At 35.9% G+C, this 13,401-nt stretch overlaps 1 protein-coding gene across 4 annotated transcripts; it reads right to left on the minus strand.

Moving 5' to 3' along the window:
* Window positions 1-409: 409 nt before the first annotated feature.
* LOC120078380 (COP9 signalosome complex subunit 8) lies at window positions 410-12,414 on the minus strand. Of its 4 annotated transcripts, none has more exons than XR_005481998.1 (6): window positions 12,218-12,414; window positions 12,013-12,092; window positions 11,049-11,230; window positions 10,397-10,504; window positions 1,335-2,235; window positions 642-776 (listed from the first exon to the last, which is right to left on the minus strand). XR_005481998.1 is itself a non-coding variant. In XM_039032646.1 (5 exons), exons 1-5 carry the CDS (start codon window positions 12,299-12,301, stop codon window positions 637-639), a joined length of 594 nt encoding a protein of 197 aa, XP_038888574.1. In that variant the 5' UTR covers window positions 12,302-12,407; the 3' UTR covers window positions 410-636. The 4 variants fall into 4 exon arrangements, 1 of the variants encoding a protein (XP_038888574.1); XR_005482000.1 differs by having other exon boundaries at window positions 1,335-2,249; window positions 12,218-12,412; XR_005481999.1 differs by lacking the exon at window positions 642-776 and adding an exon at window positions 1,057-1,216.
* Window positions 12,415-13,401: the final 987 nt, after the last annotated feature.

Here is a 13,401-nt window from a genome sequence, read left to right on the forward strand (position 1 = left end):
TCCCTTTTTCAATTTTCTTCATTATCTTGAGGTTGATTAAACGGGACTGTAATAATAACCATCTCAGTAATTAATAAAATAATTAACTAATTAATTCACCATCATTATTATGAAATTATGTTTAATAATTATAATTAATTACTCATTATAATCAAATAATTTTTAATTATATTTTTTTAGGAAAATTATATATATTTCAAAATTAATTATAATTGTTTTACTAATTAATGCGCCATGATTATGATTATACAAAATTCCACAAATCAATTTTATAAAATATATAATTGATTAATTTTAATAATACATTACCTATTTTAGAAAAACAACCAAATCCAGTAGTATTTAATTTTTAGCAATATTATTTCTAGACATTTCTAAATATTTATAATTCCAGAGTATTTACAAAACCTTAAACCAAACAACCTCGAAAATATCATTCAAACGCGTAAAATCAAGCCCCAAAAAAACTGGTCTAAAACAATTGTTTAACCTCCAAAAAGTCTTAAGTATAGCAGTTAACGGTTGGGGGCAAATGGAGACAAAAAACCTAAGAATTCCAAAGAAAATAATCAAAATATCCACAAAGCATGGCTAGTTGTAAAGGACAGAACAAAGTAAGAAGTAAAGCATTGATGGTCAATGTTCAAGATGGAAAACGTATTCGGTCAAGCGCTGCAATTTACTCGAATCTAACTTCTGCTCCGTCACGATTTCTTGTTTCTTCACAGTAAACATTTGAGAAGCAACATCAACAATCCATCCTTGCTGTGTTACATCTGCAAAATATAAAACATGCCCTTATTGTTTGTAAACTAGCTAGAAGGGTTGAGGAAAAAGCCTAATGTAGGTCCAAATAACATAGCTATTTGAAAATCAACTCGCTCTAAGAAATACTATTGTCATCCAAATAATATATATATATATATATATTTGATACGGAAACAAAAGTTTCATTGATATAATGAAACGAGACTACTGCTCCGAAATATAAGATTTCCAAACACTTTTTTCATCCAATTAATATAGCATTTTTAAACACATTCATGATACCCTTCATAAAAAAATTCATGAACTATGCACAAAGTCATTTAATAGAATGTTCCAAGAATTTTTAAACAAGCCAACAAAAACAATAATAGGTGATGCTTTACAATTAGAATTACCAAGTTATCATCCCAAAGGCGGATAATTTGGACCCCACCCCACAATTGTTGAACTAAAAAAAAGAAAAGAAGAATTTGGTAAAATGAAATTCAAAGAATGAACATCCCATCCATGGGAATATTACAGAAGCCTTTTCCAATGTGCTATGAGAGAAGTGAGAATAGACTTACAAAAAGGTAGAGACAATTTACACCATTGAAGAGGTAAAAAATTCATAAAGCCAATAAGAGATGCGGTGCTCTGCTCCTTGCCTCATTTCCAGAGAAGATACGAGAGGTTATCACTAGCCACAAAGAACAACAATAAAGCCCAATTTATATTGAGCCTATAATCCTTTTCTCCTTGTTGAAAGGGTGGCGAGTGAAAGTAAGTGATAGGAGGGAGAGGGTGTCTCTCGGCGGCACCACAAACCAACCAAAAGCAGCAGCAGTGGCGAAGTTCCAAAAGACTATAGCATAGGAGCAACAATTACTGAATAGGTGGATGGATGTCTCTGATGCCCTTTCAGTGAGAAACAGCTAGTCTTCTTGATGAAATCTTTTTCCAACCAATAGCTAGGCTTCTAGCAAAACTCCGGTGATTTATCCTTGATTAATTTTCTTCAAAGTGCCCCTTTTTCTCGTCTAAAATGCCAAATCCACTTCGCCAAGAGAGCTTTGTTATGAAGACTGATGTCAATGATGCCAAGACCTCTCTCATCCGAAGGACATCTAAGGATATGCCATCGAAGGAGGTGTGAAGTGTTGCAGCCTCTATTTCCATACCAATGAAATTTTCTAAAACTTCTTTCAATGGCATCAGAAAACTTGTTCATCCAATTTTCTGACACTAAAAAATCAATAAGGATCAATCGGCATTACATCTTATGTTGGACCAAGTAAAAGGTTGTTTCTCATTAAAGGTCCCCACCATAGCCAGATTGTAGATGACTTTTCATTTAATTTCTTCAACTTCTTGTATTGGTTCTACCCAACAATCTTTTATGAATCAGTCTACAAACAATAAAATCACCACCAAGGTCCAGTCCATAAATCACCACCATGGTCCTCGAGCTCTTTCCCGAATTGCTATCTGCCAAGGAAGAACTGTACACCCTCTTAAAAGCCAAAACAATGATTCTTCGACCAAAATAATATGAATAGTGATGGAGAATGCACTTCAAATCACCTCATTGACAGCAAAAGTTATCATCATTTTATAAATATAAACATCTCCTTCACCCCACCCCTTTTGCAGCAGGAAGCACGGAGTGTTTTGAGCAGAAATGGATTCAAATTCCCTCTCTGCTTCTACTTCACTTAATTTCTTGAAGTATGACAAATCAGGCTACTTCACTTAATTTCTTGAATGAGACATGTAGGATTCTAGAATTTCAACTTGTTTAAATGCAGTCACTAACTATGCTAACTATGAAGCACAGATACTTCATGTGAGGCAAAGAATCAGTATCAGATACGTATCGGATACCAATACTTCCAGATACTTCTCAGATACGTATCTGACACGCGATTTGACGTATCTATTTCTGTACGTATTTTTTTAAAAAAGAAAGAAGACAAGTAACTCATCTAATTTTTCCCAATCTAAAACTAGGCAACTTATTTAAAGCTCACTATTCGAGTCCAAAACTAAAAGAAAAAAATAAATAAATAACGAACCAAACCCTAGACTAGAATCATCTAATCTCCATCTTTATATTTGAGTCCCCACAAATTTCACCAAAATATAAATCATTTGGATATCTTCAACAATTCAATGAAGAAGTTCTTCGTTTATCTTCATACTTCTCCCTCTAATCTTCTTCTTCTTCTTCTTTGCAATATGAGTTACCTTTTCTATTGCATTTTATTAACTATTGTACTTCAACATCTTAGATGTTGCTTTTTTGTTTTGTATTTCAGTATTTGTATTCTATTTTGTACTATTGTTATTAACTTGTATGCTAAATTTATCTATATCCTAGATTTTTGTTAAAGAAAAAGAAAATGTATCTTCAACAAATCAGAGTCCTCATTTTTTAGAAATATATATATTAAAAAATATATATAAAAAAATTATACATCCTAAGAGGTATCCGTATCTTAGTTTTTTAGAAATTGACGAATCGCCGTATCCGATCTATCCATATCATATAGCCGTATCTGTGTCTGTGCTACATAGGTCACTAATTTGGCTCAAATATTAAAGAAAAAATCATTTTCCAAATTATGGCTGAAAGAGGCCACCTTTTTGTGAACCAAACCTAAGGATACTTGATGGATAGTTCGGGGGGATAAGTGTAGGGGGACCGATGGTTTGAAAAATGGTTGTAAAATTGGCCCCAGACTCTGTCTAACATTATATCTACCTTTTCTACGCCTATAAGTTAAAATATAGCATCTTCCCCCAAAGCAAGGGTGTCTCGGTGAGCTATTGCTATTAAGCTCCAACAACCCACTTGCCTTACAGAGGAGACCAAGAGACATGAACAATTTTCTTCAATTAAATCAAGATCCATAGTATTAATTTTGGTGGGTGAGCGAGAAGAAATAATAGTCTCGCTTTTCCGAGAATAATATAAGGAATGCAATGAAACAAAGTTTGGCCTCTTTAACACTCATGACTTTGAGAACTTGAGAGCTTTAATGGATGTGTCAAGAAGCCTTAGAAATCTCAAGAGACACTACATGAGAAGGATGGTCTTCAACAATGGCAGGCTACTCAAAAGACTTCTCAAAATCTTGCTAATTTAATACAGGTTGTTGATGACCATGCAGACTAGATTCATTTGAAACACCAATCCATGGTTCAATGACCTTTTCTTCATAAGAATAACTGCTTTCATTGAGAAAAAATGAAAGAATACATAGGCATACAAAAAAATCTCGCCCATAAAAACACCTCCCCCTGCAGGAAGGGACTTCAACTATGCACATGCATGATAACACCTATAGAATAATTACACAAGGTCTTTGAAACCGAAGCCCACAAATCCTACTATTCTGCTCACCCCACAAAACCCACAAAATCGCAAACACCCCCGCAATGCCACAAAAAGTGACCCTTCTCCCCATGAGGAGGATTGAGGAGGAACTCCTCAATCATAGCACTAGCACCCCTTTGACGAGCAAACGAAAAGCCAAACATCTAGGGGAAAGAAAAACACTCCCAAACCGAGCTAGCAAACTCGCAGTGCCAAAGAATATGATCTAGATCTTCCTTTTCCTTCTGACAAAGGATACAACACAACAGCCCAACGAGCCAGGGAAACTTCTTGGTGAGACGCCATCATGTTCAAACGACCATATAAAACATGCCAGGTGAAGAATCTCACTTTTCTAGGAATCTTAATCCTCCAAAGAGCCGAAAAAATCGAATCACCCAAGGGAGAATGGTCCACGAGACTATGAAGGACTTTGATGTACTAAGAATAGGGGGTTACTTGGGTAATTAGGCAATATTCTAGGCTAACTGCCTTTTTACCCCCACTTGTAATAGAACTCTATAAATAGGAGCCCCCATTGTATGGACAATGAATGAATAAGATTTTCCTTCAAGAATTCTCCAAGATTTGTAGTCAACATCAATTTGGTACTAGAGCAACCGTCTAGGCCAATGTTGACTGCCGCTAGTGGAAGATCGAAAAACTCTTAATGACGTCGATCACGAGAGGGAGCTTGTGAGTTGTGCTCATTGCTGAACAACCCATATTTAATTAGGGGAAACCCTTGAAATTCCAAGAAAGAAAGAAGAACCCAAAGATTTTGTAAGAATGGACTATTGCCGATCAAAGATGTCTAAAAAAAATACAGTAGTTGGTATGAACAAGAAAATCAAATTTACTTCCAAAAACAATGCTGGATTTCTGACTCAAGTGATTTAGAGGAAGAATTCCAACATACTACTTTTGTCCATGCTCGATTTTCTCAAAGAACCTATCATTATCCACATTGGAAATTTGATTTTAGTGATTCTAGTTATTTCGATGATGTTTCTAAAGTAGTCTAGGATGGGATAAGGCAACAATATCGAAAAAGGGCCCAACAATCCAATCAAACCCATTTTTCAAGAAATTAATGTAAAGACTAGGAGTTAAATGAATTAAAGAATCATCAAGAATGGATGTTTAAAGCCCAAGAAGAACATTCAAGACTCGAAATTACTTTTTTGGTTATGAAACAAGATCAAGAAAGGTTGATTCAAGAAAACCAATGGATGAGTCCTAAACCCACTATGACATTGAAACATCCAAGAATCCAACAAAATGACTTCTTTGATCTCGTAGCATTGGAGAAAATAAAGAAAACAACAAAAGAAATCCAACGTTCATTGGGAAAAATAACTCAACATATTGATCAATTATCAAGTCATTTGCAAGAGTTCAAGAATGGATTTATTTCATATACGGAAGAAAAAACAAAAGAATCACGACTAGAAAATTTTGAAGATAAATTTGAGAGGTCTTGTTGAGATCCATGTAGTTGACGAAGGTGATTGGGGCAAAAATCACACGAACTTAGAAGATAAAAAAGAAGAATTTGAAAATGTTGATTTGGAAGTAGTCTTGAGTGAAGAAGAAAAATCCAACGAAGAAGATGGAAAAGAGGACATCGAAACTCTAAATGTCTTAGCAGAAATTAAAAAATCAACTAAGAACGACACACCAATTGCATTCGAAATCGTTTACCACAACGTCAAACTTGAAGCAAAAGATGAAGAAAATGTGATTCTTGAAGGGTTCTCTTCGGAAGCTAATTCTTTTGTGATTAGTCCTATGATTACAGTTTGAATGAGCATGATGGAAACTTCTTTTTTTGGGTTTATGGCTGAGGGAGAAGTTCATCTTTTGGTGGCAATATTGGATTTTTTGTCTCGGATTTACTTCTTTAATTGGAATAATTTTGTTCAAAATATAGGATATTGGTTTGGCCATATGCCATTGAATGAGTTTATTTTACTTCTTGATTGTTTCATTTTTTCTTTTTAAAACTCAATGACGAGTTTTCTTTTTGGAGGGGTAGAATGATGTAAGACGAATAGGGTTAATTGGGTAACTAGGCAACATTCTAGGTTTAACTCCCCTTTTACCCCCACCGATAATAAAACTCTATAAATAAGAACGTTCCCCTCTTGTATGAAACATATCATCATTCTAATAAAAGATTCACAATCTTGATTCTTGGAGGATTACTCCTTGAGGCTACTTAGACTACATTAGACTTACATGAGAACCCCACCAAAGGATTGGGTCTCCAAACCCTCACATCCCTTCTCCTACGCCTAAAAGAGTAATTCTCAAGCAAAAGAAGAAGAGACGCCACATCCATCGCCTACCTATTGGAAAGGGGGCGACAAAACCCACAAGAGAGAGAACAAGAGCTCTCTAACCACACAAGAAAATATGCAACACGACAAATGCAAGAGTCTAGGATATAAAGCGCAAAGAGGTTTCTCACCCACCCAATGATCCTCCCAAAAGTAAGTATCCCTCCCCTCCCCCACCACAAAATGCACTAAAATCCACAAAAGACAGGAGCTCTTTCAAGATATCCTTCCATAAATTTTGGGGAGTACCTTTAGTCCCCTTAGACAACCACTCAAAAGGATGGGCCCATATTTGCTAACAATAATCTTACGCCAAAGGGAACTAGGCTCGGAAAAGGAGCGCCGCAATCTCTTCAATGTATCTTCCGTGCGAGGTATTCCAATTCATTCTCCACCCAAATCAAGGTTGAGGCAGCAAGATTCCGATGAAGAATCAATTGTAAGCGCAAGCAGTGAAGAGATTGAGAATTCGGAGACAGAAGTAACACGAGAATTTTGATGATTTGGATGAATTTGGCCAAGCTGGGTTTGTAATTCTGTCAAGGTGGTAGATTGTTCTCAATGAAGATAGTCTCATGGAATACAAGAGGACTTGATGACAAGAAAAAAAGAGCAACACTTAAAAGATCCTTGAAGAAACTAAATCCGGACCTAGTTTTAATTCAAGAAACAAAGAGGGAGCTCAAAGGATGTTGAACGATTTGGATCATGCTTTTTGGGCTTCTTAATTGTTCCTCAGTTATACAAAAGAAAGTGCCTTGCCACTGCCTATCTCCTAATATGTGTGTTCTTTGCAAGGCTAATTGTGATGATCTGCAACACCTCTTTTTTAACTGTTGGTATGCTGGAAATTGCTGGCAGAATCTTTTTGCTTGCTTTAACACTATAGTTGGGTGTTTAGAAAATATTTTAGAGATAATGTGTTATAGGTTCTCGTGGGACCAAAGCTTAAATCGTCACCAAAACTCCTATGGATTAATGTTGTTAAGGCATTGCCTAGATTTATTGTGTGAAAGAAACCAAAGAGTCTTCCACGACAAAGGGACTCCTTGGTTTTCTTCTTTCGAGACAACTATATTGAATGCTTCCTCATGGTGTTCCCTATCCAAGGCCTTTGCAAATTATTCAGTTCAAGATATATGCCTCAATTGTCGAGCCTTCATCAACCCAATCCTCTAATTTGCTACCTCCTGCATCTACGCCACTCCTCCGCCATGCAGATTAAGTTTGGGTTAGTGTCGATTTTTAGTTTCTTGCTCTCATTTGGATGATTGTATAGATTCCTTTTTGGTTTAGCTATTGTACCACTTTATATTAGTTGGACCCTTGGACGTTTAGGCCATGTTTTGATCTCTAATTGTATTTTTGTCTCTTTTGTTTGTTCTCAAGGAATATGATGAGGGTGCTATGGAGGTGTCAACCTAGTTGAGATGCCTTGGTGCACCTCCTGATCTCTAGGTTTCGCTTTGCTTTGCTAGTATCATTTTGTATTTGAGCATTAGTCTCATTTCATTACCTTAATGAAGAGGCTTGTTTCTTGTTTCAAAAAAAAAAAAAAGCACCACAACCACTTAGCCAGGAAGGCCTTGTTGCTCAACCTAAGGTTCCTAATCTCAAGACCCCCTTGGTAATAGGCATCTCAATGATCTCTCATCTAACCAAATGTGCGCCCTTGCCTTTCCCTTCGTCAACCCCTTCCATAGAAAACCAAGAATCAACCTCTCCAGATTCTTACAAACCTTGCACAGGCCTCTGAAAAGGGAGAAGAAGTAAACCAGAATGCCAGACAAAATAGATTTGATTAAAGTAAGTTCTTCCCGCCTTAGAGAAGAACTCTTTTTTCCAAGACACTAACCACCTTCTCACTTTATCCACCACTGGGTCCCCCAAAGAGCAATCGATATGGGTTTGCTCCCAAGAGGAAGACCAAGATAGGAAGAATGGAGCCTCCCAACCTCATAGCCCACCAACTTCGACCACCTTTTAAGCTTCTCCTCCTCACAGTTAATCCTGATGACAGTACACTTCCCCTTTTTAATCCTCAACCCCGATACTTCTTAAAAAATAGCAAGAATATGATTCAAAGTTAAAAATGAGTCCTTATTGCCAAAGCAAAAGAATATTTCATCGAAAAATTGGAGATGAGATGGGGCCACCATGTACTCCCCCACCACAAAGGGAATACAAATATTGCCATCAACACACTTATTAACAATTCTCTCATGACGTCCACCACACGAGGGAATAAGAAAGGAGACAGAGGGCCTCCTTGCCTAAGGCCTCTCATAGCCACCACTTTACCTCTCGGGCTACCATTAATGAGGAAAGAGAAGCTCACATTCCTCAAGCAACCCCACATACACATTCTCTATTTAAAGTCAAAGCCCTTCTTTTCCAACATTTTACCCAAAAAATCCCAATCCACATGATTCTCAAAGTCGATCTTAAACAACACTCCCTCTTTCTTCCTTAATCTACCTACTGTTTAATAGCTTGTTAGCCACAAGAGCTTAATCCAAAATCTGTCTACCGACTATAAAAGCACCTTGCAAATCAGAGATTGTCGATAGGAGTACCCTCTTCAATCGATTAGCCAACACTTTTGCAATAATCCTATACACGCTAGTAATCAAACTAATCGGTCTAAATCTTTTACCCTAATCACATTATCCTTTTGAGGAATAAGGCACACAAATGTTTTCGCTATCGATCTATTCATAATACCCCTTTTAAAGAATTTATGAAAAACCTTAACGAGATCCGCCTTAACCACGTTCAGTAATCTTGATAAAAAGTCAAAGAAAAACAATCAGGACCTGGGGACTTAGACCTATCACTAACAAAGACAGCCTGCTTAATCTCCTCCAAAGAGAAGGGAACCATCAACCCATCCCTAGAAAAGATCGGACTCCACTCAATCCCCAGGATGAAAGGCTTAGGAGACACCTCAGGCCCATAAAGACTCGAAAAGAAAGAAATCACCTCCTCCTCAACATATTTATCCTCCCTAATAATCTCTCCAGAATCCATAACCCCAGCTGATAGTATTCCTACTTTTCCTACCACTAGCCATCCTGTGAAAGATAGCAGTATTGCAATCACCTTCTTTAGCCCAATAATCCTTCATCTTTTTCCTCCCAGTGCAAGACTCCTTTCTAATCACCTCAACAAATTGACACCAGAGGGACTCTCTTTCCACCTTCAAGGTCTCCTCCAAAGGATCTTCCATCTCCAACTCATCGATCTCTTTTATGCTGGCCAAGAGCTCACTCTTCTTGATCCCAATATCTCCAAACAGTTCTTTGTTTCACAACTTAAGCACCCCTTTTAGAGCGCTTAGCTTATCCAAGAACCTAAACCCTTCCCACATCCCCTGAACATGAGAATTCTACCACAACGGAAGATGGGCTTTAAAGGAAGGCTGCTGGAGCCATGGTTCAATGACTACTACAATCTCCCTATCTCTTGAATTGAAGCTGGTGGATGATTAACTGCATCATCATTAATGGTAAAAATTCATTCATCTTCCATGACTTCGTGCCGACGATGTAATTCCAAAGAATTTGAAGTCTTTCAAGGAAATAACTCCTTCCAGTTCCCACAAAAAAATACTATTGAACAACTATTGTATACTCGAGAAAGTAGGCAATATTTATTTGAATTACTGCCCACATAACTTTCCATAACAATATATATACTTTGATAAGAAACGAAGAATAGATTAAAGCCCAAAACAAATACAACCTAGCAGCTGGTGGTAGAGATAGAGAGAACCACTACCCAAAAGACTACAAAAGCAACACCTACTAGTCGTTAATAATTTTCCACTATCTCAATGAAAGGTTTTAAATTATTTTAAAAGAAAGTATAGTATGGTCACAAAAGTTGAAGGAAAATATAGAAGTACTTAGTTAATAAAGAAACTTACAAACTTTTGCTTCTTCCTCATTCATTCCTAAGAACTTTGCTGTGTCATGGATGCTTATAGTAGAATAAGCAGACACCAGCAACTGAAACATTCTCCTTCTGTAAAGATCTGCAACATGGAAACAAAGAGTATTTTGATGTTCAAGATTCATATCAAATTTTTTAAACTCCTGGGAGATTTCCAAGACTTTTTAATGAAATCTCCAAATAACTTGAAATAGTTTCTTATCCAAGAATAAAATAAAATAAAATAAACAGACAGACGAACAAAAAATTCTTGGGAGATTTTTTGGAGCAGTTCGGTTTTGTCAGATTGAAGTCTGTAAACTTTTTATCTTCTTTTCTGTTCGGCTTGTTTCGGTATGTCTTTGTATATTCTTTCATTTTCATCAATGTAAGCTTGGTACTTACCAAAAACAAATCTGGTTATTTTTGGGAAGAAAATAGGAGAAAATGTCAAGGGGATGTGAAGGAGTTCTCATTGTATCATTGTTGTGGGATGTGGGATTTTATCTCTTTTGAGAGGGGAGAAGGGGTTGTTGGGTAGTTTCTCATATTTCTAAATGGAGTTTATGTAAATTTACTGGCAACGTTCATATAACCAATGAAATGTTTTGTTGCCATCGAAAACGAAAAAAGTTAAAGAGACTTGCCTGAAAATGCAGCTAATAGGCCTTGAACTTCTTGGCACCAATCAAATTCAAGAATAGCCTCATATACACCCCCATGGTCCCGAATCCATAGCTTTTGGCCAATTTTCCAAACAGCAGCCAGTTCTGGTCGGTTTTCTTTAATAGTGGAAGGTATTGATTTCCAGAGAAATCGAGCACTATTGCTGTAAGAAACCACTAAACAGTTAACAGTCAGCTGATAATCCACAAATCTAGATAAGGAAACTCAACTTCAACCAAGAGGTATCATATGAATTACCAAAATATGAAAACATTTAACCAAAATTTTGAATGGAAGAAGAAATGAGGGAAAAGGAACGAACAAAACAAATCCAAAACAGAAATTGAACAGTGAGTCCAGGATAATATCTAAATAATTTACATATGGACTTTGCCAACCCAAAATGAGATAGATGTAGAAGAGAGCTGATGTCCAAATGAAAACCAATGTATTTTAGAACAAATAACTCCAAAGTAACAATATAGAGGCCTAACAGCAAGTTAAGAATTAAAGTGTATTTCTTAGGAACATCAGCAGGGCAATTTCAACCATTATTGTTCTTTCTTTTTAAATAGACAAAGAATTCTGAGCCAAGAAATAACTTATATTTCCTAAAAACACTTCCAAGGAAAACTAAAGATCATTTCAGACTTTCATATGAGCCAATAATCCATGAAAACATTACCTAACACACTCTCCTACTAATCTGGTGCCCTAATATATGTTTTATGTTTTCTTTACAAGTTTCAAATGTAGTTACAAAGAGCTCATTTAGGAGAGTGAAACCAGCCCACTGAAATGACCCAATGGCGCTTAAAACCCAGATCAAAAGAAGTGAATCACAAAACTTTCCGCCATAAAAGTCCCGTAGCACAATCAATTGACCTAAAAATTTATTCATGATTTTGGTGAAATAAATAGGGCATCAAGGAAAAATAATCTTACATGTCATCAACGTAAAGGTAGCCAAGAAAGTGGATGGCATAAGGCCATTCATCCTGATAAGCAATGCCCTCCGCTGCAGCCTGTTGAAGAAATGTAAATTTCGAACAAATCCCAGAGGATGAATCAGGTTAGGGTTAGGGAGAGTTATGGAAAAGGAAAAGACATTAAAGCTGAAGGTAATTGAAAAACAGAGAAAAATAGTTGCCTGAAGCATGAGATCGTCACAGATATCAGCGATCTTATCGTAAGACTTGGAAGCCAAAGCCTCAGTGAGACGAGCAAAATCCATGATTGCTCTCTCTCTGCTCGTCGTTCTTCTCTTCTCGTGCTGCTGCTAAATGTGCTCTACCTCTGCTACTCCTTTCTCAAACATATCATTTACGCCATTTGATATCTTTTGTTTTTGAGTTTTTTTTTTTTTTTTTTTTTAAATATATATATATATATAATTTATTTTTGTTTGTTTAGAGATGAGGTTTCATAGGTGACTTTATGACCGATGATCCCGTCTCCTACACATGTATGAAATCTTAACTCCGTCTTACATTATAGCATACTACCACATTTTATATCGATTTAGTGATGGTTATCTCTATCGTAGCCCTAGCGTGATAGCTATCTTTATCGCAATCTTTACTTTTCTTACATAATATTCATGAAAAAAATGAATATCGCATTAGGACTATGATAGAAATGACCATCCCTACCCCATATGTTATAAAGTTTGTTAATGCGCTTTGGTGTAAGCAAAAAGTTAGAATTCATAGGTTTGTAGGAGGCAGGTCATGAATCATAAATGTGCTTGTGAGAAGGTTATTTGTACAAAATTCTTCGTCTATTTTTTTCTAATTAATCTTATCAACATTATTTCTATTATTTTATTCTTACTTTGTTATCTATATTGGAGGGTTTAAAAAAATAAACAAAATTTAAACAAAAATCAAACATAAGCCTATGATATGAGCCAAAGCGAGCATAGTAACTAAGAGATTCGTTGTTCTAATCCCTCCATCTCTTTCTTACAGAAACAAAATGAAGTTTATAAACACTACTTTTTCCCTAAGTTTTCGTGTTTTGTTATCCATTTTTTACTAATGTTCTTAAAAACCAAACTAAATTTTGAAAACTGAAGAAACTAATGTTGAAAATTTTGTTTTTATTTTTAAAATTTGACTAGGAATTCAAGTGTTTCGTTAAGATATGCGAAAACCAAAATAGATAAATTTGGGAGGAAACAAACATATATTACAGTAAAAAAAACATGACCATAATTTTTAAAAAATTGTTTTTGCTTTTATAATTTGACTATAATTTTACATCTTTAGTTAGAAAAGATAAAAATTATAGTGACAAACACAAGCACAATTTTAAAAAAACAAAAATAATTAT

Source organism: Benincasa hispida, chromosome 5 (assembly GCF_009727055.1).
Source record: "Benincasa hispida cultivar B227 chromosome 5, ASM972705v1, whole genome shotgun sequence".
Lineage (NCBI taxonomy): Eukaryota > Viridiplantae > Streptophyta > Magnoliopsida > Cucurbitales > Cucurbitaceae > Benincasa > Benincasa hispida.